Raw genomic sequence first — 27,302 nt, 5'->3', positions numbered from 1 at the left:
TTTCCAAAACAAATGAGGTAGATACTTCTTTACATAACTCACAGCCCGAAGTCTTCGTTACTGCATGATTTTTTTCATATTGAAAATCAATTAGTCTCATTAATGAAAATAAAATCTACAGAGAACTACTATATAATACATTTCTGTAGCAGCACAGTAAGCCTAAATCAGAGAATTCTTCCAATGAAAAGTAAAGAGGAAAGGAGGAGCACTAAGCACTAAGCAAAGCACGAAGACTGGGAAAGTCTCTGACTCGAAAACCTTGTGAAAGCACAGTTTAAGACTCCAATGACCTCATCACAGACAAAGTTTCTGCTTTGCCCATACATACAGATTTGTTCATTCCTCCAATGCCCATCACATTCCTTCCCTTCACTGTCACTATGCCATTCTTCTCGAAACCTCTCCTCTTTGTGCATATGGTGCACATATCACTGGGAAGACCCATTCTGCCTCTTGCCTAGCTTTCTACAGGAATTCAGGGGGCTCATCTCTCATCCATTTTCTTGGGATAGTTTCACAAGCCAGTATGAAGTCAACTACCACCTCTGTCCTCAGCAGACTACCGGTGTCTTTCTCTCCAACATTTCCTTATATGACAGTCACCTCCACAGGCTCTGTATTACTGAATCAGAGCCTTTCACCCCTCTTCACAGGAGAGCACTGTGAACACCTTTATGGACAACTCTACTACCCCAACCATCAGACTCAAGTTAGCAGCTTTGACTCAACCTCCCTCTTGGCTCATTCTCTCAACAGTGTGGCTTATCACAGTTTGAAGAATTAATCTTTTCAAAGGGTCAATCACTATTACATTTACTGATCTGAACAGGCTAAAGGGCAGACCAGCAGTTAGGTCATAATAAATCATTAGCACCTACAGAAATAAGTTAAAGGTTTAATAATCTACTTCTCTACCCCACCCTCATGACTAATAAAATGTATGACTGAATATGAGATTCAACAGTTCCTGAGTTTGAGACATCAGCATCTATGACTTAAGGCATTTGACAGCCATTCCAGAATTGATACTACGAGTTCTGCTTGCACTGGAGGTGCTAGTGATAAACATATCATTTCACTTATCCTTCACAGTCCTACAGCAGGAGCTCTGGCACAGTCTGGTGGTACTCGCTGGTGTCTGCTCAAATACTTACTCTTATACAAGCAGTTCTGTCAGCAACTGGTAGCTAACTGGCACGCTGCTATTCCCTCCCATACTCACATTCTATCTGCTGCGAGTCCTTCATACATAGGCTGGAACCAGCAAGAGAAGATCTATGTCTGTTAATGCTATAGTCAGATTTCAGCAGCACCAACCATGTTGTTTTTATGCTCTTAAACACGCAGTCCCAACTGTTCCTTGGAAGCTGGTAACACTACTGTACAACGAGCCACTTCATAAACAACTGCATCACAGAGCATGAGCATAGCACCACACTGAGCGGATGTGCATTTCAAATTGCAGCACTGCATCTTTCCTGCTCATACAATAAATCTGTACCCACGGCCAAAGATACCCTTCAGCACCAACTTTCATTAGCTAGAACTAACAGACTTTCCAGTCTGCAACCAAGTATCCCGTCAGACAAGTTTCAGTTCTTCAAATATCAGTTTTCCTCAAAGGAACAGAATTGCCGATGTTGTCAGAGCAAAAGATTTTTGGTTTTGTTTCTTTAATGAACTGAACAGGGCACTGCAAAGCCCAGGGATACGTTAACAGCCTGGCTGCAAGCAACACTTAAGCTGCATTCTGAGAGGCACAATTTATCACTTGAACAAGCTGTCTTTCTTACGCTTATCTTCCTTCCTCCAGCACACATCTCAGCAAACCGCTCCCAGCACTCCCCTCCTTGGACAAGAGCCTTGTGCTGCTGCCAGAGTAAAAAAGGATATGCAGCCCCTGCATACTGCAGCACCTAATTCTTCAAAGCTGTTTCCTTTTTTTTTCCACCCCCCCCCCCCCCTTTTGTACTGGTGAGCAACCCTCAGCGCCATCACCTGGCAGAGCCACAGCTTGTTCTTTACTGATGCTTCACAGAAATACCTGTGAAAGCCAAAATGCAGAAAGCCAGACAGGATGCATCCGTCTGTAATAAGGATAAGGACAAGCCCAGAGATGGGACAGACTTACCTGTTGGCAGATGCTCCTCAGTACATACTTGGCATAAATATCCAGGCTAGCTGTTTCTACAGTTACTACCCGACCACCAGCCTTCCTGGTACCCAGCTCATCATCCATCAGATCATCAACACCTCCAGGGTGGGAAAAGCCAGAGCCTTTCAGTTCCGCATCTCCTACAGGGAAAGGGGCAAGCATTACTCAACCACCAATGCCAAACCCAAAGCTCGACCCCCAGAACACCCCGAGCTTTTGAAAACTTCCTGCAACCAGTGATCTCTCTGCATACAACAGAAAGCAGGTCTCCTCTGGTCTTCTTTGCAGCCAGCACATCTACCCCTATGTAAAAAAGCACCGCCTTCCACAGCCTCCCCAAAACATCAGGTACACACCCAGAACAAAGACAGCCTTCAGAACTGCAAAGACTGCTCCATCCACAATACGATTCTGGGAAGCTGCCAGCAGGTGACGGTCACAAGAAGAGCGGATTCCCACCGTGGGTTTGTCTGCAAAGAGGACGATAGGGAAGGGCAATACTCAGGAAGAAAGAGAGGCACAGACTCCAGAGCTGCCTGCGTTATGCACCAGCCAGTACCACAGAATCCAGCTCAGAGAATCCTGAGGCTAGTCTTTTTTTTCAGCTGTAACATGGGGTCAATTTAATTAAGTTTCATGCAGCACAGTGCCAATCATGCCGTGACAACTGAGCCATGAAATCCAAATGGGGAGCAGTGCCTGTGACATGAACTCCAACAGTACCCTAACCTAGAATATGGGTTGGATTTAGACATCTAAGCTATAAGGATACTGATGAGGAGCCAAAAACAGCTTCCTGGACTGGTTCCATCATCAGACAAAAAGGGAGTGATGTAAAATAACAGCTTCTGGCACCAAGCTAAGAGGGTCTACAAAGCTCTAGACAAGAGAAAAAGAAAGAAGTGATCATTACTCTAACGGCTCAGTGACAGCAAAGCCACCTCTACTGGTGGGTTACTGGCCTCCAGAGCCTCCACCCCCAACATGCCAGGCTACCATGGAGTGACATAAATGGAAGGATATTGTTCTTTGTCCTCCACAGAAAGCAGTGTATGAGGCTTTGCCTGCTTCATTCTAAGCAGGCAGGTCATGATCTCTAATCATCGGGTCCAGCATCTCTTTTCTTGGGGTGCGAGAGCCTCAGTACTTTCACAATAAAGACAGACTTTACTTTCATTCACTTACTGCCATCTTGCTGGCACGGGTTCAGCTGCGGAGTCTTAAACAGATGGAGTAAAATCCGGCAGGTCAAACGTGCTCCTGGTTCAGAGTCCTGTTCACTGCAGGCTGTGTAAAGAAAACAGTCAACTGAGATTTCATAAGTGCTGGGACAGCTGACTCTCAATCCAAAAGCTATTCATAGTGCACTGCCCTGGAGCAGCCAGTTGAGAAGCTGCAGCAGCCTTATTGTATTTGCAGATAGGGAGCATGTGCAGCAATTAACATGCAAGTGAGCAAATACATCAGTATTATCCCCAGTGACACGCGCTGCATTCTGCTTGCTCCATCTTTTCTACTTCACCCTGTCTGAGCTTGGATGCTGCAATTCCCAGAGCAAACTGGGAAGGCTGGTGACAGAATGAGGCAGAGTGGCTCTGGCACTATGGGGCTCAAGTGGTCAGCTGGCTGCTGTAGCCAAAACGCTAACTTGAACCTCACCACAGCAGCAGGAACTGCTCTGCTGGAATTCTGGGCTGAGTGCACTGGTGAGGCAGCGTGGCTGAACACATCAGCCATGCCTACTTCAGCTTTTGCACAAACTCCAGATAGTGAGATCTTGAAAAACCTTTACCATTACCAGTTTTTGCAGGGAAACGAAAGGCAGAAACTCTCTAAAGCAAAACATTCAATTCTCAAGTACTATACTGTACTATACCAATTGGAGGCAAGTTTCACAACCATGGGCTTCACGAAGGATTCAATGAGCACAGTCTCTTGTGCCAGCACTGGGAGCAACACCAGCTTTCTGTAGGGATGCACTTACCAGCATTGAGGAGTGAAGGGATAGCAGCACAGCGAATGAGGTCCTCCAGCAGCAAGCACTGCCGGGCAATGAGAATGGCAACAAAGGTGGCCAAGGAGTCATGGAAAGATAAGTCACTGACCTGAAAGAGAGAGCAGCCAGTGATCACAACAGACGCCGCCTCATTCCCTCTATCAACAATTCCTGAGACTAACTGGGAGCTAGCAGGGGAAGCACCCATAACCCCAGGATCAGCAAAGGCTGCAGTAAGCACCAAACGGTAGCTCTGGCATTCAAAGCCTTTCCCCTGTCCTCAGAAAGCAAAGCTTCCATCCCTTGTTTATTTCCACCTCCTCCCAGTGGAACCCTTCACTCCTGATTCACTTCTTTTCCCCCTTTCAAATGTTTGCACTTGCATCAACATTGCAGAGGAGATCATTGAAACCACAGGTCCCATTATTGGAGGAACAGCACAAAGCTTTAAGCACACCCAGCCACTCGGCGCTTAGAGACTTGCAGTAACCAGTCAGTTCAGCACACAGGATGGCGATGTCATTCACCCTGTTAAGTGAATAAATAACAAAAAAGCAGAAGGTCAACACTGCTACTCATGCACACAGCTGGGGAACGAATCCCTAAGGCACCTCAGCTTTGGCTCTTCCTTCCTTTCTCCCCACGACAGCCCAACAAAGGCTACTGTCTTTCTTATCCCCACCTAAAGGTTTGTCTGTCTCAAGAGGACCACGAAAGCTCTGCCTCTTACCTGTCTGGATCGTGGTGCCCCACACACACATGCATAAGTGCATTACAGACAAAACTGTAGCGGTTTGCTGGGTTTTCATTTAGGCTCTTGCCCAGGTTGGTGTACGTGAAGTTATGTGCAGACGGATTTTCAATAGTGTCAATCATGAACTCTGGTTCCCATAGCATGTTGGAATCAGATGGCTCAACATTGCAGTAGATTGTGTTCTTCACCTTGGAGCAGAAGTCACTAAACAGGACAAGAAAGATCAGGAGTACAGAAAAGGAAAAAACAACCCCGTTTCCACTGAACTCTGATAAGCAAATCCCATGTAAGATAAATACAGCCTTGGGCAAGACTGTGTGGAGATCAGCTTGTACCACAAAGACTCGCTCAGACGAGGTGCTTCCTTATTGTGAGAGTACCTGGAAGTTACTGGGGGGGCACAGTGTGCACAGCATGACAATGGGTCCTTCCAGGTCAGACTGGGAAAGCATCTAGTTCAGCCTTTGGTGTCCCCACAGCTGATGCCCAGAGGAGTTTAAGAGCAAGACAGGCGTGTTCAAATCACATTTCAAACCACCTCTCATCCATCCACACAACCACTCCCCATACCTAACCTTACTGTGTGTTCTTTGGAATCAGGATCCCAAGAGACCAAAGGTACAATTGCACCATGACTTACCTAACGATTACCTAACGGTGGCCTAACGATGCCCTCCATTCTGCTCTCCATTTCTTTTCAAACAACACCTAATATTTCATTTGGTTTTTGACTGCTCCTGGACACTGAGAAGATATTTTCACTGATGTATTTACTACAATCACAAGATCATTTATCTGAGTGGTAACATACATCCGCTGCTCTGTAGAGTTAGGGAAGCAGTGAGGATGATTCTACGTGCATTATTTTGTCTAATGACACTAAATTTCATCTGCCAGTTTATCAATCCAGTCATCACCATTGGGCTCTACTGACTTGCAGGCACTTTGGATTTTATATGACTGATAACAGTTATATCAAAAACTTTGATAACAGCATTCATACAACCTTTGATATGCTGAAAAACACAAGCACTAGCAGAGTCCCGTGGGGCTTCTTCAGAGAGGGATCACCCTCAAAAATGAAACATCTTCCTACTCCTTGTATCAACCTCCAATCTATTGTTTGCCTGCAAGAGGACATTCCCCTTTTATCTGTAGCTGTTTACATTAAAGGCTTGCTGAATAGCTTTTGGGAATTCAGTTACACTGATATCATGTTTCTCATTTCCATCTGTGTGATGGCTCCTGCGCAGAACTCCAGTGCACTTCCTCCTGCTTTCAATTCTGTCAAAAAAGACTTTAAAGGCACTTAGCAGCCAGGAATCCAATCAGCTCAGAGCCTACACCAAAGCACAAGCAACTCTCACAGCCCCTCAACAGGGGTAACACGTGAGCTTAGATACCCCTGCCAAACACCTGCACTGAAACACCAATACAGAGCAAGGGCTGCTGGAGAAGACAAAATAGGCACTCATCCCAAAACTTCTGGGTCCCTATTGAGAGCATTTCTCAGACAGCTCCACCACACAAGACTGCACACAAAGCTTAACACCAAGGTACTACGCTGGCAGGCACCCACAGCACTCCACCTGCCTCAGACTCACCTAAAAAGCTCCCCAAATTTACTTTTGAGGTGACTGCAGGAGGTATACAGGTCGTAGAGATAGGCCAGGATACATCGCTCTGCTGAGGAGCCATCCGAGCGGTTCATGCCGTGTTTCACCACCCCACACAGACTGTATAGAGACAAAAAAAAAGCTGCAGCAACATAAAAAGAGAACCTGAAGGAATGCAGACTCATTACGCTGCGTTCACAGCAGCAGTGCTAACCGGACAACAAATCCCTTTCCCCTCAAACTCTGCGGGCTGAACCCTCAAGCATGAAGTTGCTACCTCTTAGAACAAAGATACATCCCTGCCCTTCGTAAGTCCTTTCCATGTGATGAGGGGAAGGTTCCCTTACCCTTCAAAGACCTGAGCCATCTGGTCCTGGTTCAGTATAAGGCAGGAATGGTAGTGCCGCAGCACAGCCACGATGCACAGGCACAAGCTGGTGGTGTAGCTGCCAACAAGGTCGGAGGATTTCAACAGCAGTTCTGCCTCCACCACGCTCAGTTCATTCAGCAACTGCACCCAATGACAGAAAAACCCTTCAACAGCCACAGGGGTAAGGAACGGTCAGAGATGGAGCAGGCACACCACACCCATACCTATAGGGCCTGCCAGGAAAAGGAGCTGGCGTGCGCTTTCTGCCTAGGGATGTGACCCAGGAACAGGTAGTGCTCAGCATTCAGGCAGCACAAGAGCAAGCCAGTGCCTGGGTGTCAGAGGGATATCGCCACAGACAGTGGCAGACAGCTTCTCTGGTACTTCTGTCCTGCACAAACCTCTTTGTAGATGGAGGTCCCACCTTTATAATCTCAATTCCATTGGCAGTCACAGCAAGGCTCCAGAACACAAGTGTCAAAGGCTTATAAAACAGCAACAGAATTTTAGTAGGAACTGGAAGGCAGCCTGTGCTGTCACACGCCAAGGATCCCTCCAGGAGAGCAAGGCAGGAAACTAGTCAGAGAGAGACGTTCCCTCCTCACTCACAACAAGGCCTTGCTGCAGAGATGGAATGTAAATCTTTTGAGAACAACCCTGAAACCTTTGAAAAAATAATCCTTGCAACAGGGCTTGTAAGACTACCTGCTGCAAACAACCTATTCCTAACAGCTGCAGCCCAGGGAAACTGCAATGACCATCAGTTCTGACCACCTCCACCACAAAGCTCAGAGAACCCCAACAGGAGCCCAGCTATCACAGCACGTATCTGCTGCCATTCAGGCTGACAAACTGATCCCCCAGGGAACACTTCAGCACTGTGCTTACCTGGATGGCAAAGTCGATAAGACCACTGATATTGAGGGAATACTCCATCAAGTCAAAGATGAACTGCACGTGCTGTACCAGAGGCAGGTGGTAAGACATGCCCAAGGCAAAGCTGGTGATCTGTTCCAAGACATTGCGGGATACCTGCAAGCGTAAGGTGACACACTGTACTGCCTCCCCTTGAAGAAGCCCCTCTGCAGCCCCATCTCCCTTTCCCTGCAGGAAGCTGTCCTCAGTAACACAAAGGGACGCAGTCAGGACCCGAAGAAGACAGCAGCTTTGAAGGTTTCATACCTGAGATGTGACTTGGTGCTGATCAAAGTGAGAAAGGTGCTGGAACTTTGCAAAGATATCTTCAGCTGTTGGGAATGCTTCTGGTTTGCTCTTTTTCCTCTTCTGGCCTTCCTCTCCACCTACAAAAGTCGAGAGGACCAGAAAACAGGATTGGGCTACCTTCCTCACCAGAAAAAGAATAGACATCAGCACGTGCCAGTCCTTCAGCAACACCAGCCATTGCCAAGCAGCACAGACAGAGAACCTGATCCTCCATCCCCAAGCTGATAAGGACCATTCTGAATTCACAACAATAAACTGTCAGGATGGAATTTCTAGGCTGAGAACAACAGCAGGGTTAACACCTAGTTTATCCCAAGTGAAGAAGGAAAATATATTCCCCCCAGTTTAGAAGAAACACTGACTCCCTGGTGAGAACAGTTGTTCTGGACTGGAGGAGATGGCTCAGCATGAAAGCTTGTTAGAGCCTGCCACCTTTGAAGAATCACACCATATTTCAAGTTGTCTTTCAAGAATCAGAATAACAAAAAGAGAAAAAAAATGAAGCCAGATTCTCAACCGATAAAAATTAGAGGTTTCCTGTTGGCACTGACACAGCTATGCAAATCTGCCACCCTAAACAGAACGTTTAGCATAACAGCACACTACACTTAATTGGGGTATTTGCCTAACATTCACAGGCAAAGTTCTCATTGCTTTTGTGCAAAGATTTAAATGGCAGAGCTTAAGAAAATAAAGTTTGAAAATGCCCTGTTTTTGGCCAGGGTCTCACTTTGAAACTGACATGACTTAAGCACCTACTGAAGAAGGTAAATTCAAATAAACACATCTAGGCAGGAGGAAACAAACCTTATTTGCTGCCCATTATTATTTGAGAACAGAGCACCATCCCAGACAGTCAGTGACTGACACAGCCAACCAGGCACTGCAGATCATATGAAATCCTTTCATTGTGAGACTCCAGACAAAGGAGGCAGTCAACTGGAAAGACACTCATTTTTCAGAAAGGAGTGGCTCTAGCAATACTAACCTGTCTCTGCAGTACTCTTCCTGTTTAAAACTTTCAGGATGTCTTTGGTTATTTTCTTGATTGTATGCCGAGCATCATCCCGTTGTTTGCCAACCCCAAAAAGAACTACCAACCGTTGGTTGCATTCATGACTGCATGATTCCTCCTGGGGAACCAAGAGAAAGAACTGCATTAGCAACTATCAAGCTGAATGCTTTAATCTTGTTTCACATCTGGATCTCATAAAAGCAAAGAGAAAGCTTCATCTCAGAAGTTGCTCTGGGAGTTAGCAAAGAGATGCCTTAAGTAGATCACTCTCCTGCAGCAATGCAGAAAAGCACGACTGCACTCCTCACCCACCCAGTAATGGAACAGAAAGACACCAGGTTCAACTCTGCTCTGTTAGGTTCATGCTTGCAGTAGCGCTGCAGGGAAACACAGCAGCCTGGTAATCAGAGCACAGGGCAGCAGCAGGAAAAGGGTTACAAGCAGGTCTCATACCTGAGGAATAGGAAAGTGTGTTGCATACTGGATGTGTCGAGGCTGGTCATACAAAGATGCTAGCATTCCTTCTGCAGACTTGTCCTTCAGCAGAGGCTTTGCTTCCTTTTCAGGATCTGGTTTCTCAGGGGAAGGGCTGGCTTTAGATTCACAATGCATTGGAGGAGAAAACATCTAGGAAGGTGGAAGAACAACAAAGCAGCTAGGGAACACGGTCATGCCATAATTAAGACAGGCGAAAGAGGCCGTGAAGATCTTATCGCAGTGTCAGCCACCTCACAAGTCAGGCGCTTCCAGCATACAGGCTCTACAGTAGAGAAGGAGCACCCACACGGAAGTGAGGCACGTGCTGCCCCTGGTGCCAGCACAACATACTGATCTACTTTTTGAGCAGCAAGCAGAAAAAGCAAGCACATACCGAAAAATCTGTCTTCTCCATGTCATCAAAGATCGTGCTGGAATTGTGGTCAATGTCCATGGGCTCAGAAAGACCCGTGTCCTGAGAACAGACAGAGCAGCTTTACATCTCAATAATATACCAGGAAACAAAACAGGACTCATTTATTCAGCAACTCCATTTCCATGTTGGACAGTGACAGCAGTTTGCCGACAAGGATGGTGCCTGGCAAAAGGAACTCAGTCGGAATCACAAACGCTACAAACACCTGACAACAGAGACAGGCCTTGCACAGCACTTGATATGCTGCTCAGAGTAAGATTTCCCTATCTACCCCGTTACATTCTGCAAGACCTTTCCACCCACTCAGACCATAAGCCTCTACTTTTCCAACTGAAGTGCTAAGGAAATAGCTTGGGGAAATGAGAAACATGAGTCACTGGTACACCTTCCAGAAAGTAATAGCAAGGAGTTCTGCAAAGCTGGTAAGAGTGGAGAAGCAGAACAAGAGGAAGCACACAGGAGAGCTGTGGATCTTGCCTTCTCACCTCTAGCTTGATCCCACTGTTTCCTTCTGCCTCCTTCCTGTCGTGCTCCTCAGCAGGGTCATCGAAGGGTGAGGGAGGACGAGGTCCGTGAGAATCCATGGCAAGATCACCCCGGGAGATGAGCGTGCACATGTAGATGTTGTGAGAGAAGACATCATGTCGGATTAGCTCACAGAACAGCAGCACCAGGTTAAAAAACTCCACCTTCTCATTCTCCTTCCCAGGATCAGCTGAAAGGAGAGCAAAGACAGGCAGTGCTATCAGAGCTCTTCTGTAACACCAGGAGCAGCAGCAGCCACCACACCTATGTTCACAGAGGTGTTTCTAGAGATCTCGACACGCTTAAGTGACTGAACCAGAACCAGAAAGCCCACCTTCAACAGGAGGCAAATAAATAAGTGAAAACCTCTCCATTTAAAGATATAGGACTGTAGACTGAAAGTGCCATCCTTGGGTATACAAATACACAGTCCCCCACATCATTCACAATTGTATCCCGCCCCCCTTAATTAATCTGTTTGTAATAATTACACTCAGAGGTTACTTCAAAGCTTTGTCACTTACAGGTCAGAAATTTCCATGTAGTTCTCAGCCCAAATTAACTCTAAATTAGTCTATGCTCATTTGTTCTTGGTCAACGCTCTGTTGACAGAGGGGCTTCTGCACTACCTTCCTCTCCAAAGCATGCTCTGGATTGCAAGGAACCCAGAGAGATAATACGGGTACATCCAGGACTTACATACAGAAAAATAGCATGTTAGTTCAGAATTTGCAGAAGAGCAAAAGCTAGAAACGATGAGGTTAAAAATTCTTGTGACGTACTTAGCATAGGAGCTTGAGTGTCAAGGAACTGCATAAGGACATCCTGGAAGACAGGGGCACTGGCTGCTGAGAGGGAGCCTGATGAGATGGAGCCCTTCTCATCCACAACTTCAGAGTCTCCACATCTCTGTAGAAACAGACAGAAGCACCAATCACTGTCCCTGAAGAGAAACTCAATGTCCATAAACTCAGAAAAAGAAGCCTGAGGAGATCATTCCTAGCTTGCACTTATGGGAAAGCTATCACACAGGTTTTCTGTAAGCTACTTTATAGTCTCCAAGCATGCAGCTACTTGTGCACCACAAGCACCTAACTGTCTTCAGAAGCATCCAAAAAATGGAACACAGAGAGCAAAACTTATGACCTGCTTTGGGTTAGACGGAGCAAATGCCACAATTAACAGCACAAGCATTAAAAGCTCGATCAGCCTTTGCTTTTCATGTTGCAACACACTGAAGGTAGGTAACAGCTGCTCAGCTTTACTGCAGTTGGCCTTCTAAGAACAAGGATTTACCTCAGCTTCTATCTCTGCTTGACGCTTCTCCAGGAGCTTGGCCACAACCATTGCCCTGTGGCGTCCAGAGCGTTTATAGCTGACAGCCCATTCACACAGCAAGGCCACCACTGCATCGTCATCTGGGGAGATCTGGGGAGATGGGAGAACTACTGTGAGAACGTGAATCAGAAAGACAAGGTGGGCAGCCCGAAGGCCTTAGGCTGGCTGGCACAGAGAGCCCAGCTTTTGGTAGAGCACAGCTCCAAGTTTGCTACATCCCTGCCTTCCTAGCAGGGGCAAAGATGTCAAGGCAGAGCGTTCCTGCTTTGTCTCTGTTTGACTCTACTTTGCAGCATAGGGGAAGCCACATCCTTTGGCAATACTGCAAGCTGGCTTTGCTTCAGAAAACCAGCTTTTTCCAGCAGCATATCTACAAAGTGTGAATCTTAGGCACACAGTGAAACGCAGTTTTTCAAGAGCATTATATCGAATATGCAAACTACCAGCTCACTTCCAGGAACCAGTGCAGTGAACAACATAAATAGGTCACTCTCTTCCATCAGCTGTGTGGACTGTCTCAGACTCACGCGCATTTGTTAGCATGCACTTAGACTAGACAACCCCACACTGTCACCTTAGTACCTCCCCAACTTAAGGCTGGACAAAATTGTTTTCAACAGGTACTGCATCTCTTGGCCACAGGCCATCCCTAGTCAGCTCTCAACAGATGCAGGACAGTAACTATGAAATATAATAACAAGAACACAGCCAATTCTGAGACAGGTCCCAGCAGCAAAGTGCCAAGGTACCTCATGACTGTCCTTGGTTGGACCCAACCCAAATATTCTGTTATACAAGGAATCCAAAGAGTTGCTGAAGTCAGATCTTTCAAAGCTGTGACTGTCCAGAACTTCTAACGTGTGTAAGACACGGCCAATAGTGAAACCTGGAAGGGAAAAGAGAAAAAAAATATTCATGTTTCCCAATTGCTACAAGAGTCTCTTCAGTAAAACAGTTTGAGAGCTCGCTGCTCAGGAGATTGCCTAAAAAAAGCTGTACCAGTCAGGAAAGGAGCTATCTAGCTTAGTATCATGTCTCTCAGAGGCCAACAGCAGATGTTAGGGGAAAGCATCAGAACGTGGCATGCATAACAAATTACAGTCCTCTGGTACAAATTCCCAGCTTCCAGTAACAGATACTCCTGCTATGCTCAGGGAAACTGACCCACACGAGATTCTGCACTGACAACGATATTCTGTTTGGTTCTTTTCACAGCTGACATTGAAAACCAATGCCAGCACACGGGAAAAATAAAGAAAATAATCAGACAGGAAGCTTATAAGGATAACCCGTAGAACAGGGGAGAAAAACTTTAACCTACAGCAAGTTACCTGCTGTGGTTTCCTGGCACTTGTCAAAGGACCAACGAACTTCCACAGCCTGGCCACGTTCTTTTATCTGCTGCTCAATTTCACGGAGCTTTGCACGAACCTACAAGCACCAGACTTGTGTAAACATTCAAGAGGACATCTTACAAGCCCTGTGTAGAAAGTTACCATAAAACAAAGAAGGCAACAGTAGTGCTACTTGAGGTTAGATTGTGCCCAGCTTCCAAGGACAGCATCTTGCTTACAGTAGAATGGGAGCAGTAAATTCCCAGGGAGTGTGACAGCACCTCTGGTTGTGCTCATCACACAAAAGGAAAAGAAAACCCCAAAGGAGCCACAACACAGCTGTTATCCTGGGCCACCACATCTCCCTTTTCTGAAAACTGCTCACCTGCTGTGCAAAGGCTGAATTCCCTCCTGGCATGGGCAAGTTGGATGGGGCAATGGGCAGGTGGTCCAAGGGAGAGCCAGTCTTTATCCTGCTGTCAGTCAATGAGTAATGCCACACAAGGGCACTTGGGCAACATAGAATTATACTCTGCAACAAATAGACAATTTAGTATCACTGAGCCAATCAAGGGTAAAACTCTCAAAGTTAAATTACTCTCTGCAGAATCACATCCTTATCCTATCTCCCAGGTATCCATCATGTTGCATTTACTATCTTTTCTGTTTTTATTAGTTTTTTTTTTGTTTTTGGTGGTGGTTATTTGCAGCTTTGAATGAAAAACTCTTCAAGCTAAAGACTGAGAACAGAAAGGAAAAGACTAATATTTATGCTGTATTTAATGCCTTGGACTAGGCGTGCTTAAGAAGCCAAATTGCAGCTCCAGGTTATTGAAAAGCATCAGCTCTTTACTGCAGATCCCTCTGCTGCTCCTGAACAGATTAATTTCTTACAATTCATGCTGTCAACACACAAGCCAACTCTCCTGGCCCAAGAGCAGCATTTCCATTGCTGACTTACAATCCTCATCAAGCACCAATGTGAGAAGAAAACTGAGTCAACAGACCTAAATTCATTAGACTGCATTATTTAACAATTAGTAACAATACTCATGTACGTGCTTTCATTCTTTCATGATCTTGTACAGACACCCACACAGATGAAACTTCAAACTTCATTGAATGATTTTTAGGATACAGCCCTAAAACTTCTGGCTCTTGAGGAGCCAGGCATTCAGATGAACAATGAAGGCTGCTACAAAGCAAAGAATCCATCAACTTTCCGAGACATCTGAGCAGAAGGGAATATTCATACATTTATATATTTATTTTGTATATATTTATGTATACACTGTTAGAAATGCACCGTTTCCAGCTTGACTCTTCCCAGCTCCAGCTTCTAGCTATTAGATTTTATTCTGCCTTAGCCTCATTTACTATCTGCAGATCAGAAAATCTGTAGATCTTTCCTCAGATAAGCTCGGGATACCTAGTAAATATAATCCAAGCATAATTAATTGGAAATTGAACTTCTTAAGCAGGTTCTGTACAGACTTTAAATCAGCCGAATCTCTGAGGTGCACACATACTCACATGTTTTCCCTACAGTGAGCTTCCAAACAGGACTTTTATATTCAAAAAGCAACGTTTTACCATACAGAAACTAGAACAGTAACGTTTTAAATTGGAAGTGACTAAGAAAGGCTTAGCAGGAATACAAAGGGGTTATTTATAACCCACGCCTTGCTCTCTAGATTCTTACAGAAGGAATCTTACTTCCAGTCAGCTAGGAATTTTCTTTCTATCCTCTTTGTGAGCTGGCTGGCTGCTTCTTGATCCTGTCAGGGCTCCCTGAGCTCAGTTTTTCTGTTGAGCTGCAGGTTCCCAAGCTCTGTGCTCTCTTTCTTTCCACCTCCTGCTCCATCCTGCACTCTCTGGAAGTTTCTCTGCTTTAACATGCTCCTCTGCTCCCCTGGAAGGGGACAATCTCCAGTGCTTGCACAGGGATCCACCTGACCACGCAACTCCCCTCGAAGGAGAAAAACACAAACATGAACAACTACACTGAACAGAACTCACCTATCTCCCTCTGACACAAAGTACACCCTTACACAATAGTATTTGCCCTTCAAACATAACTGTTGTTGAGACTTCAGAACCTTGCCCTGTTAGCGTGAGGCAAGGCTTAATTCCAAGTATAAAGACCAGGAATTCAGAGCCATGCCTTTTTGTAGTCAGCTGTCACACTTCTGAGAGCGTGGCCCAGCTCAACAGTTCAAGTTTTTCCATATAGAAAGGTGGGAGAGTTGGTCTTTTGTGTTGGTTTTTTTTTGTGTTTGTTTTGGTTGACATTTTTGGTTTTGATGGTTTTAAGATAAAATTGCCAAGTGCTGCTCTTCGTTTCTGGCATAACTTCATTTCCTAGCTGACAACTTGTTAATGGCACACACAGCAATAGGAAAAACATCCTTTTCTCTCTTACTCTTTTTTGGGCAAAGCAGTCCCAGCCATTTGAGGCACATGCAAACAGTCAGTCAAGGACATCGCTGCTGCACTGAAGTCTGCTACTAACACTCTGTAACACATCAGCAAATACCTGCCCTTTGACAATTCACAGTTTGAAGCTTCCACACTCAGGAATTTCCTGTTTCTGGCTGTAATGATTTCCTCCTGTGATGGCATACAATATGAACTGTTCCTGCTGACCTTGATGTCATCAACTGCTACTCAGACCTACCTGGAGGATGCAGCTGAGCCCATACACCACTGGTCGGTGCTGGGGACACAGCAGTAAGTCACTAAAAGGGCTGGGAGGAGGATTCCCTGTAGCAGGCTGAGGGGTGGGAGTTGAAGGAAGAGCATTCCCTGTCTGCGTGGACAGGATGTGGGGTGGGTGCCCACCAGCACCATCCAGCTGCATAGCAAGCCTGCGGGTGCAGAAGTAGGCCAGACGTCTGGACAGGTAGGCAGACTGCACAAACTCTCCAGAGTACTGTAGGAAAGAGCAAGGTAAGAAAGTCCTCATTACAAGCAACACAGGAGAAATCTTTGACCCTCCCAGAATCACAGAATGGCAAGGGTTGGAAGGGACCTCAAGGATCGTGAAGCTCCAATCTCCCCATTTCATACTAGAACAGGCTGCCCAGGCTCCATCCAACCTGGCCTTGAACATCTCTAGGGCTGGGGCATCCACAGCCTCTCTGGGCAGCTGTTCCAGCACCTCACCACTCTCATAGTAAAGAACTTCCCCCTGACATCCAACCTCAATCTTCCCTCCCTCAACTTAAAACCATTTCCCCTCATCCTGCTACAGAACCACAGAATGGCCAGGGTTGGAAGGGACCTCAAGGATCATGAATCTAACCCTCCCAGAATTGACCCTCCCAAAATTGTATATGGTGCAGTACTGCTTTGTAGTGGTGCCAGGAGTCCAACTATCACAGGTATGACGTGGGCAGGGATTACCAGGCTTAATGAAGGGAAACAGAGTGCAGGAGGAAAAAAAAAACAACAGAAAAAAAAAAAGCAGGATTAAAAAGAAGTCCTTGCACTAGCTAAGAAGGACACTGCCTAGTATTCACATGCAAAACAGCTTATCGACCCTTGCTCAGGAGGGTGCTGACAACAGGCAGACCAGGGCTCTCCTGAAGCGCCTCGTTTCTCACCCGCAGCAGCAGGGGCAGGAGCATTTTCAGAAACTCATCCTCTCCTGATCGTATCTTCTCAAAGCACTCAAGCACCCACGTCAGGAATTCATGCCGGTCCAGCATGCCATCCTGCTCAGAGACACAGCAAACGGACAAAAGATGAGCCCACACTCACCAAGGCATCGCGGAGTGGCAGCAGCCGCTTGCCTACCGATACCAGAAATAACTCCAGAGATTTGCACGTTCTGGTATTGCTCTCGTTCTACTACTGAGCTCTAAACAACATTAACCCACGAAGGTCTATTCACAGAAAGAGAACTTTCTGGAAAAAGGAATCACTCTGCACATGCTGCCCCGTCCTTTCTGCTCACACACGCAGCCCCCTCCGCGGCCCCTCACCTGGAACATGAACATTGCTAGTTTCTCGTTGTAGTCCCACTGCTTCAAAGCTTGTTCCACCTCCTGGGGCATTGGCCCAGCTGGTGACCCACAGCTTTGCCCTGGGAGCTGTCTGTAAAACTCTGCGATTTTCTGCAGCTGCTCCGACAGGTATTTGGTGATGATCTGTGTCCATTCTGGAGAAATGAAACGGGTCAGCCATGAGTGCAGTAGTAAACAGAAGGAAAAGAAGCAAGGAACAGGGCTGGAGTCCAGGTGGGAGTCCAGAGAGGTTCCTCTCATATGGAAACAGTGAAAGACAAAGAAAGAAAGCATCACATGCTATCCTTGCTTCTGGACAGGGGGCAACAGAGAGAAAGGGGCAACCACAGAGTAAGGAATGCAAGAAAGAAGATCTGAGTCTGGGAGGGGGGTAAGAATTCACTTTGAGCAAGAAAAGATGCGAAGACCCACTTCAAGCATCAGTTATTGAGAATCAGCAAGCAGACAAGAGATGCTTTCCAGGACAGAGCAGCGTTAGGCCAGACTGTGTGAGCATCCTCAGCCACCTGCCAGACAGCAGAAACACTTCAGCTCTGACTCATTTTTGATCTATTTCAGATACAAGTACAAACCTATAATTCACCTTTTTTTTTTTCTTTTTTTTTTTTTAAATATTAAGTATTTTTACCAAAACCTAAATGTGTAAGAGAGAAACTTGGTGCACAAAATGACAGCGTGATTAGAATCTTCCACAACAGTGCAGATGATAAAAACAAGACAAAATATTCAACAACTTGAAACAAAGAAGACTTAAAGGGTCAGCAGCTGGACAAACCAACAGGACAATGAATGGAATCAATATATCCAACAAAGCAATCAGCATTCGAGCAGCCCATGTAATTTCTATACCAAAGATAAGCAAGGAAGAAAATGATAATCCAGTTGCTAACACTGCTTTTCAGGGGAGTTTGGGCAGGTACAGAGTGACAGCCATAAGAACCAGAAAGCAGGGGAGCCCTCCTACAATGCAGCAATCTGGAGCAGCCCAGAACGCAAAGGATATTAAGTGTGGGACCCAACAGTGCTTGATGATACTGGAAATGCAAACAGGGGATAATATCCTGTCATCTGTTGGGAAATGTACTCACCTACCTGAGAAGATAATCAATTGTAGTTAAGTGATAACATTCGCAGTCTTTGTAGGGTAAGAAAAGAGGTCATGCAGCAAAGGAGCACAGCAGAACTGAACAGGGAGTTTAGAGAAGGAACGGGGAGGAGGAAGAAGCAGGCATTAAGGAAGCATTTCTTGCTGCCCAAACTTATTTTTCAACAGAGTACTTCCCCAGCTGAGCTCTGTTTTAGACAGTTTTGCACATTAAAACACCAGGATTTACCAGCAGGAAATGAAGTGATGTCGATTTCCAGGTTACCTGCTACCGTTTAAGAGCAGGAAACACCTGGAATGGACAAACCCAGAGCTCACACAGTGCTCACCGATGAAGGGATCGATGACGTGCCTCTTCTTCACCTTGGTTTCTGTGATGGCAGCATAATAGGCACAAGTCATTTTGATGAGCCAGGCTGCTCTCATTACTGGAACAGTGTATTTTGCCAAGTAGCCAAAGACCTCTTCCTTCTTGCTAAAGATGGGTACCTGTATCAGAACAAAGAGGGGGAAATCACAACCACAGATGTGGACAGGATCCACTCCAGTTCGACCCCACACCCTGCAGGGATTGCCATCTGTGCAGGGGAAAAACACACCGTGCTGCTCTGCATCTTGAGGGAATTCACCTTTGGTCAGAAAGCAACAGCACGAGAGCAGCATTTCAGTATACACAAAGCCAAAGCAAAACGAAAGAAGACAGAAAACGTAATTCCATCACTAAATCCTTGCTGTGAATCCTGCAAACAGCCTTGAGGATCTCCTCCAGAGATGATGTAAACAACTACAAAAGGTACAGGGTAGGGACTGAGTCAGAAGCACAAGCATCTGCTGTATGAGGATAGATTGAAGAGAAGACTCTTCGTTTTGTAAACAAAATGGAATGGCTACGAAAGGCTTGTGATATCACAACTGGCCAACAGAAGACTGTGAGCAACAGGGAATCAAACAGCACAGTAGGAAGGAGTTCAGTAACCCAAGATTGAAAATTCGAGATTTTGGAGAATGTCAATGAAATCATCAAGCTGTGGATTTACAGAGCAGGAATTGATAACATGTCACAGAAAGAAGCCCAGCAGTGGAGCTCACTTTCGTGGGATGCTATGGAGAGCAGAGGCACGCGTGCGTTCAGAGATCTGAGACGCAATCAGAGAGCACAGACACACTGGGTAGACATTTCAAGTTCCCTAGACTACCAACTGTTGAATTGCTAACTCTGTGTTTCTTACATTCTTCCCAATTATTCTCCCCTGCCTCAAAGTCACAGACTGCTCAGCTACCAGCTGCAGCTGTTTTGTGCCTACATCCATCAAAACCAAAGGAGCGCAGTGCAGGAAGCTGGGAGAGAGCTCCAAAGTCTTACATTTTCACAATGACCTCAGGATATCGACAGCCAACATACAAAGAAAGATTTAAGTTAAGTTTATTAAGAAACAGACTGTGGGGAAATGCAGTGATTTCATTTTCCCAAGACTGACTCAGAATTCAGGCAGGCTGCAGCTGCTACACTGTGTGCTCTGCCACTGTTTTGCAACTGCAGATTATGCTTTTCCACAGTACAAAGTGGATTCTTAGGCTCAGGTTTATAGGCTCACCCTGAAAGACAGTCAGCTCTCCTCGTTGTCAGGCCCTAGAAAATGGCAGAGCAGGACCCTTCCTCTCCATTTTACAGAATTCAGGGCAGCCAAGGCAATACCTAGCCCCAGGTCCCACTGACCAGGAACACTTTGTGGTCTGCTCTCAGCCAGGCTGACACACAAACTCCTCTCAGCTTAAAAACAGAAACAAACAGCACTGCAACAGAAATCTGGGAAGTCAGAAATCTGACTATTTCCAGTAATTCTTACTATGATTGCTGAGAACTTGGAAACCCCTCCTCACCTAAACAACAGACCAAAGGCAACAGCAGCTCTTCTGAAATAGATCACAGCTTTAAGGTGAACGGGTCACACCACACAAGCCAAGAGACAAAGCTGAACCCAACCTCCAAATAACAAAGGACCAGTTCTTTGAGTGAGACCACAAGCAGTGCTGCACACACCCTGGGGATGCTCTTTAAGCAGAACACTTTGAGAGATTTAGAAAAACTCTTCCAAATAACCATCAAATACTGCAACAGCAAGCATAGAGCCAGCGCTCTGCCCTCACAAGCAGCCTCTCCTGCAACGTACCTTCTTGGCGAGGTGAGTGAGGGGCTTTGTTCCAGCCAGATCTGTGAACCAGTTGTTTATGGCACTCTGTGAACGTGCTGTCACCAGCCAGAAGTTGTCCTTCTGATTCACCTGGGGTTTTCTTCTTCCTGTGTCAGGCAGCGTATTGCACCGCAGCTTTTCTGCAATAATACTGCTGAAATTTGAACTGATCTGGAGCAAGAAAGGGGAAAAAAAAAAAAAAAAAGGATAAATTGTATCTTGTAGCTCAATGATCTTCTCAATGTGCTTAAGATTCCATCCGTGCTTCCAACCAGAAGCCTCATTAGTTACAAACTTCTGAAACACAAAACAGCCGTTAATAATTTCCTTTGTTGTAATGAGAAGAATGCTTCATAGAATCATCAAGGCTGGAAAAGATCTCTCAGATCCCCGAGGCCAACCCCAACCCAGCCCATCATGCCCATCCCCACGTCCCTCGGGGCCACATGCCCACTGCAATGGAGCACTTCCAGGGACAGTGACCCCACCAGGCTCTGGGCAGCCATGCTGTGACCACTGCTCTCTTTTGCAGAAGGAACTTCCCCTAATATCTGTCCTTGCTAGCTGACAGAGAAACAGCACCCAGGTCAGAGAAAGGCAGGTGAGAGCTGCAAAGCCTTTTTTCCCCACTTGTTAGCAGACAGTTACTGTAAGAAATGCTGGATGCCAAGGCTGTCAGGACCAAGACAGGCGTGTGACACTTCCCACCGTCACAGCTGCTGCCCCAAAGCAAGAGGCCACGGCAGCAGCTCAGCAGGATCAGCTCCCCAGCACCCCCTGTAAGGCAGGCGGGGCAGTTTTCGGGATTTTGGGAACACGGAGCAGAAGGCCGTTATGTAACCCCCCATTTTCCTCCCCCAGTGTCTCAGGAACCCTCACATCTCCTCTCCCACGGCAACGACGCCAACAAACCCGGCCTGAAGAAGTTTCTTGCCGCCGCTCCCGCAGCGCCGTGTCGCGGGGCAGCTCACAAACACGCCGACACACACGGGCCGCTCCGAGCCCCGCTCCAGCACAGCCCCGGGGGCTCGCTCTCACCTTGGCCGGGTTGAAATTGACGTTCTTGGCACTGCCGTGCTCGTCCCCGGAGACGGCGGGCTGGTTGTTGAAGCCCTGCTTCACGTTCAGGGCCGTCAGCTCATCCTGCGGGGGGAAGGGATGAAGGGCGGTCAGCGCTGACACGGCCCGGCCCCGACCCCCGGCCCGGCCCCGAGGGGCTGCCCCGCCCCGCGGCCTCCCCCCCCCCGCACCTCCTTCTGCTTGGGGTCCTGCGGGTACACGTCGGGCGGGCCGAGGCGCGGGCGTTTGAGCGGACGGTGCTCGTAGCTGAGGACGCCGAAGGCCGCCATACCGGGCGGGCAGGGCCGGCCGGGCCGCGACAAGGAACGCCGGGCCGCCCGACGATGCGCCTGCGCCGCCCGACGGAAGGCGGAAAGAAACGAGCGTCGCCGGAGAGTCCCGAAGCCGTGCCGAGGAAAGGCGAAGAATGCCGAAAGGAAGAACGCGAGCCCGCGCCGAACGGAGGGCGGAAAGGGCCGAAGATGGCCGAGATGCCCCCGGCGCCCCCTGGCGGAAATGCGGGGACCACGTGATCGCGTTCCGACCCCGTTCCTCTCCCCGAGGCGGGCGGTGCCCCCGGGCTGCCAATGCCCCCAAAAGCACCGCGACTCTCCCGGCAGTGTCCCCTCCCTTCAGCCATCGAATCATGGCGTCGCCAAGGATGGAGAAGACCTACAAGATCATCCAGCCCACCTACTGCCAGTAGTTCTCACTAAACCACGTCCTGCACAACGACTAAACCTGCTCGCTGCCCATGTGTCCATGGAGCCGCCCAAGCAGCCCCCCCTGGCTGTGTCCCCACGTCTGCCCCCCAGGACAGCCCCCCCGGGTCGGGCTTTGGGCAGGGGATCTGCTCCGGTGAGGCAGCCCCATTGGGGTGAGGGGTAGGAAGAACCGCAGGGCCCTCGTGGGGCAAAAAGTGGGGCTTGGAGCCGTGGAGCTCAGCAGGAAGGGCGGTACGGCCCCATAGGGGTGGGTGTTGCTGTGGCTCAGGAAGTGGCGGTGGTGCGGAAGCTGTGAGCCGCACAAGGTGGGCTGCACACCAAGCATCGCGCCATGGCGGTGCCCGGGGCTTCGCTCGTGCCCATCCTTTTGGGGCTGGGCATTTCCCTGGCCAGTGCCCACAGCCCCGCAGGTAAGGAGGGATGGCTGCAGTGCTCTGTGGGTGGTGGGGATGGGGGAAATTGCTGCGCAGTGGTGGTGGCTGAGGATGGGATGTGGGGCCATGTGGGCCTGCGTGACAACAGTGGTGTGTATCCGTGCTCCTGGCTCAGTGCTGCTGCACTGCTGCTGTCGCTGGCTCTGCGAGTGCCCGTCCTCCATGTGGGTATGAATGGCCCCTGTGGGGCCTGGCCGTTGGGGCAGCCTCGTGGCTGAGCATCCGGCTGTGATGAAAGCCCTTTGGATGCCGGGGGGCTGCAGGAGGGCTGGGTGAAGGTTGGATCAGCCCTGTGCGTCAGCCAGGCTGAGCTGCGGTCAGCAGATCTGCGTGGCCTCCATTTGCATTGCTGCGGCGTCAGCGGTGCGCACGTATGCAGGGGATGGGGGTGGATGGCTCCTCTGTGCCTCCTGTTATCTGCTGGAAGCTCATTTCTTGTCTATTGATCACGTACCCAGTTTCCATACCAAAGCGGCGCTCATTTGCTCAGCTCCACCATTTGCTCTGCGTTAGAAAATGGTAAACACTCATTTCCTCTGGCAAAGCAGCTGAGCGCAGCATCCTGCCGTAACCACAGTGCTGAGCTCTGGGCTCCTCAGAGTGGGCTATGGGAATTGAGCTGGGCTGTCCAGGGATCACTGAGGTGCTCCAGAACTGCGGGGATGTGGCACTGAGAGATGTGGCGATGGGCATGGTGGGGTGCCCTGGGGTTGAACTTGGGGGGATCTGAGAGGTCTTTTCCAACCTGAATGATTCCAGGGGTGGAGTGCATCGTGTTCAATGAGGAGTACATGACCTGCACATGGGGCAGCGGGCAGACGCTGACGGCCAACTACTCCCTCTACTACTGGTGGGTGCCTGGGGCTGGAGGTTTCAGCTGCAGCCTCGTGGGGATGGGAAGCATTGGGATGGCTCTGGGAGGAGTGTGCAGGGTCCAAGGAGCACCGTCACTGCCGTGTGCAGGTATGAGAACAGGTCGCCCGTGGTGGAGTGCCAGCAGTACCTGTGGGAGCACGGTGTGCGCATCGGCTGCCGCTTCGAGCAGAGTGAGATCATCCAATTCAAGCCCTTCCACGTCCACGTCAATGCCAGCCAGGATGGCCGCACCCTGGAGATCCCCAGCAATTGCATGGAGCTGCAGAACCTCGGTACGTGGTGGCGTGGGGACAGCCGTGGTCCTCAGGACAGCGGGGCCACCAGGCTGTGAGGACAGCACTCACCAGGCACCTCCTTGGTTTTGCAGTGAAACCAGGGGCACCTGTGAACCTGACCATCCGCAACATGAGCAGCAACCAGCTGCAGCTCACCTGGAGCTCTCCCTACCCCAACGCGCACTGCCTGGAGCATGTTGTCAAGTACAAGAGCAACAAGGACACCAGCTGGATGGTGACAGCCCCCACACCGCGCCTGCCCCTGGCCACGCGGGGCCGGCCCTCACCACCCACCCCTCCTCTCTCTGCAGAAGCAGGAGGTGAAAGGAGACATCTTCTCCTTCCCCAGCGTGGACTATGAGAAATACTACACCTTCTATGTGCGCAGCAAGATCAACAACTATTGTGGCAGCACCCAGCTGTGGAGCGAGTGGAGTGTGCCTGTCTTCTGGGGCAGCAACGCCACCAGCAAGGGTAGGAGCAGTCCTGAGCCCCCAGGGTCCCCACGGCATCCCCACACTGTCCTCACAGTATCCCCCTGGCTTGTTGCAGGTATGGCAGAGGAGCAGCTGCAGTGGTTCTGGATCCACACGGTGCTGATCCCCATCGCCTCCTGCCTGCTGCTGCTGGTCCTGGTGGTGCTGCTGGTGCGCATGGAAAGGTGGGTGCATGGCTGTGCGGTGCGGGGCGGTGCGAGGCAGCCCCTCTAACAACTCTCTGCTCCCATGCAGGGTGTGGGTCATCATCATGCCCCGAATCCCCAACCCCAGCAAGAACTTCGACGATCTCTTCATCACCCACAACGGTGACTTCCAGGTAAGCTGGCTGCCCTGGCTCACCACACCACCCAGCCGGTGGCAGATCCTGACCCCTCTCACCCCGCTCTGTCCCTCGAGGAATGGGTCGGAGTCCCTAAAGATGTGGTGGAGAGTTTCAAGCCCAACTACAGTGAGAGCATCTGCCATGTGAGCGAGCTGCCCTACGAGCCCCTCCAAGACAATAGCACCCACCCGCCAGGGCTGCCTGGCCCCCAGGAGCACGGCCCCTACAAGAACAGCTACGTGGGAGCATGATGCTGGCACTCCTCCCCCAAAACACGCTGCTCCCTGTTCCCACCCTGCCAAGTGCCCAAGGAGCCCCAGCCCTGCTCCTCACCATGGCTGCGCTCACAGCCCGGTGGCAGTGGATGGGAAGGGCAGCAGGCGGTGGCGGAGCAGGCAAGAGCCACCAGCCAGAGGTGAAGAGCACCGAGAGACACGCAAAGTGCCGAGAGCCACCCCAAGGGGACAAGCCACAGTGTCACCCCAGCTGCAATTGTACGCTGGGCATGCATAAGCCTGGGCGTGCACAAGCCTGGCCACTTGCTTGCTTGCACTGTGGGTTTCCAACTTGCAGCTTCCAGCTGCAATAAAGCTTTGCTGCGCTTTGGTCTTGGTCAGTCTCATTTTGGGTTGGATGTCAGGAAAACATTGTTCTCTAAAAGAGCAGTCAGGCAGTGGAATGGGATGGGGGCAGGGGGACATAAAGATGTAGTCATGGTGGTGTCCGTAGGGGTGTTCCAGAGTTATCAAGAGGCAGTACTGAAGGACATGGTTGGTGGGCATGTTGGGAATGGGCTGAAGGATTCCTAGAGGTCTTTTCCAACCTGAATGATTCTGTGATTCTATGATTTTGGGAAGAATGGGGGAAACTCCAGAACGCCAGCCTCCAGAACCCCCCTCCCACTTCACAAACGCTGTGGGGCAGCACCAGGCCCATCCCCACAGCAGCAGCATGTTCATCTACATCACCCACAGTGGTGAGTCCCCCACAGCCACAGGCTCATTCCGTGCCACCCCACTGGTGCTCAGGGTCCCCTTGGCCACCATTATTTCCCTGCAGACAACCAGAGTTTCCTGGCCAACACCAACTGCCCCGTGCTCCTGCTGCTGTCTCACCTGCGCAGCAAAGTGGGGGTCCCCCCCAGTGGTGAGCATGGGGGGCAGCGGGTGGGCCCACTGGGGTGGGATGCTGTGCCCACACAACGTGGCTTTTGCAGAGGCCGTCGACCTGTGTGACAAGCTGGGCAGCCCCAAGATGCTTTTCCAAGTGAAAACCATGCAGGACAGAGCCAGTGACTTCCTCCCGGCACGCAGCACCTACTATGTCTGTAGGGTTGAGTTTGGTGCCCCTGGTATGTGCAGGGTCTCATGGTCCCCATGGGCACCTCAGTGGGGACAGGGGGCATAACAGTGCATCCCTGCAGGCACTGCACAGGAGCAGACAGCACAGTCCTTTGTGCCCATCCTGAAGAATCCCAGCGTGGCGTTGACTGGTGGGTGAAGGGATGGGAATGCGTGAGGTGGTGTTCCCAGCCTGGGGCTGCTGCAGAACCCCCAGTCCCATTTCTGGTGCAGAGGCGTTGCAGCTGCACGGACAGCACCCGCATCGGAAGCCGCTCCGTTCCTCCAAGACACTGGAAAGCAGGAAGGGACCAAGCACCGAGATGCTGCCCACTGCGGCCCACACTCTGGGAGTGGTACGGGGCAGTCGGCGGGATCGCATGGCACTGGGGCCAGCCCTGGTTACAGGGACACCACTGGCCATAGGTCCAATGTGATCAGGGTCCCATCCCACTTCCAGCACCCTGGACTGAAGGAGCTGCCCCGTCCTCACACTTGCTGTCCCCATGCCACATCACCCCCAACCTCCACCTTGGTTTTCCAACAGTGCTCGTCTCCATGCCACCATCTCCATCCCACTCCATGTGTTTGGAGCACCATCCCTGGCCAACTTCATGGCCACAGCCTTATGTCCTACTGTCTCCATCTCCTGCCCGTGGCCAACATCCTCTGACAGCCCCATTCCTGCAGTCCCCATTCCCTGCCATCCTGTGCCCATATCCTCATGACCCGCTGCCCCCATTCCCATGGCCAGGTCCTCATGCCCCTTGTCCCCATCCCCTTGCCATCCCATGTCCACATCCTTGTGCTCCACCACCCCCATCCCCTTCCACACTCACACCCCATTCTCTGCCCCCTCCACACCCACATCCTCCTGTCCCATTGTCCCCATTCCCACGGCCACATCCCTGTGCCTCCTCCCCTCTACTGCCCACACCCGAGTCCCACCGTCCCCATCCTCACGCCCCTCACCCCACACTGTCCCCTACGCAGGGCAAGGCAGCAGGGAGAGGCGCATCCCGACCCCGGGAGGAGCAGCACGGTTCTCCCCGCAAGACCACAACGGCAAAACCACAATCGGTGGGGCGGCAGCAGCCGCGGCGGCGCTGAGGCCCAATAAAGCAGCGCTCCGCACTCAAGCCGAGATCGTGCCACGTGGCTTCGGGTCCGACCCACCCCGCCCCGCGGCGCCCCCTAGCGGTG

The 27,302-nt window shown here is 49.7% G+C and overlaps 3 protein-coding genes across 4 annotated transcripts in view; 2 read left to right on the top strand and 1 right to left on the bottom strand.

Annotated features, from left to right (window-relative positions):
* Positions 1–21,917, bottom strand: part of MED12 (mediator complex subunit 12) — a gene marked incomplete at both ends in the record, with an annotated part of 34,521 nt that extends 12,604 nt beyond the window's left edge. The window contains 26 exons of the mRNA XM_079541910.1: positions 2,135–2,298; positions 2,515–2,628; positions 3,344–3,445; positions 4,143–4,263; positions 4,538–4,682; positions 4,885–5,112; positions 6,513–6,644; positions 6,872–7,035; positions 7,783–7,926; positions 8,077–8,231; positions 9,107–9,251; positions 9,587–9,760; positions 10,005–10,085; positions 10,532–10,761; positions 11,354–11,480; positions 11,868–11,999; positions 12,659–12,795; positions 13,241–13,340; positions 13,629–13,775; positions 15,921–16,175; positions 16,849–16,959; positions 17,230–17,405; positions 18,706–18,865; positions 20,548–20,739; positions 21,607–21,711; positions 21,819–21,917. Of these exons, the coding sequence (XP_079398036.1) occupies positions 2,135–2,298; positions 2,515–2,628; positions 3,344–3,445; positions 4,143–4,263; positions 4,538–4,682; positions 4,885–5,112; positions 6,513–6,644; positions 6,872–7,035; positions 7,783–7,926; positions 8,077–8,231; positions 9,107–9,251; positions 9,587–9,760; positions 10,005–10,085; positions 10,532–10,761; positions 11,354–11,480; positions 11,868–11,999; positions 12,659–12,795; positions 13,241–13,340; positions 13,629–13,775; positions 15,921–16,175; positions 16,849–16,959; positions 17,230–17,405; positions 18,706–18,865; positions 20,548–20,739; positions 21,607–21,711; positions 21,819–21,917 (3,840 nt within the window). The remainder of the gene's footprint in view (positions 1–2,134; positions 2,299–2,514; positions 2,629–3,343; positions 3,446–4,142; positions 4,264–4,537; positions 4,683–4,884; positions 5,113–6,512; positions 6,645–6,871; positions 7,036–7,782; positions 7,927–8,076; positions 8,232–9,106; positions 9,252–9,586; positions 9,761–10,004; positions 10,086–10,531; positions 10,762–11,353; positions 11,481–11,867; positions 12,000–12,658; positions 12,796–13,240; positions 13,341–13,628; positions 13,776–15,920; positions 16,176–16,848; positions 16,960–17,229; positions 17,406–18,705; positions 18,866–20,547; positions 20,740–21,606; positions 21,712–21,818) is intronic.
* Positions 21,918–22,683: 766 nt separating this feature from the next.
* Positions 22,684–25,010, top strand: IL2RG (interleukin 2 receptor subunit gamma; the record flags this gene model as incomplete). 2 transcript variants are annotated; one of them, XM_079542055.1, is made up of 8 exons in its annotated part: positions 22,684–22,762; positions 23,546–23,636; positions 23,750–23,934; positions 24,030–24,172; positions 24,249–24,411; positions 24,490–24,598; positions 24,669–24,753; positions 24,834–25,010. In XM_079542055.1, 8 exons carry the CDS (start codon positions 22,684–22,686, stop codon positions 25,008–25,010), a joined length of 1,032 nt encoding a protein of 343 aa, XP_079398181.1. The 2 variants fall into 2 exon arrangements, with proteins under 2 accessions (XP_079398181.1, XP_079398180.1); XM_079542054.1 differs by having other exon boundaries at positions 24,249–24,598.
* Positions 25,011–25,710: 700 nt separating this feature from the next.
* LOC306951356 (uncharacterized protein CXorf65 homolog) lies at positions 25,711–27,209 on the top strand (the record flags this gene model as incomplete). The annotated part of the gene is made up of 6 exons (XM_079541843.1): positions 25,711–25,735; positions 25,819–25,905; positions 25,976–26,110; positions 26,183–26,251; positions 26,334–26,455; positions 27,093–27,209. 6 exons carry the CDS (start codon positions 25,711–25,713, stop codon positions 27,207–27,209), a joined length of 555 nt encoding a protein of 184 aa, XP_079397969.1.
* Positions 27,210–27,302: the final 93 nt, after the last annotated feature.

This window comes from Tetrao urogallus, assembly GCF_951394365.1.
Source record: "Tetrao urogallus genome assembly, chromosome: 13".
NCBI classification, from domain to species: Eukaryota; Metazoa; Chordata; class Aves; order Galliformes; family Phasianidae; genus Tetrao; species Tetrao urogallus.
This window is presented reverse-complemented; position numbering and strand designations above follow the sequence as displayed.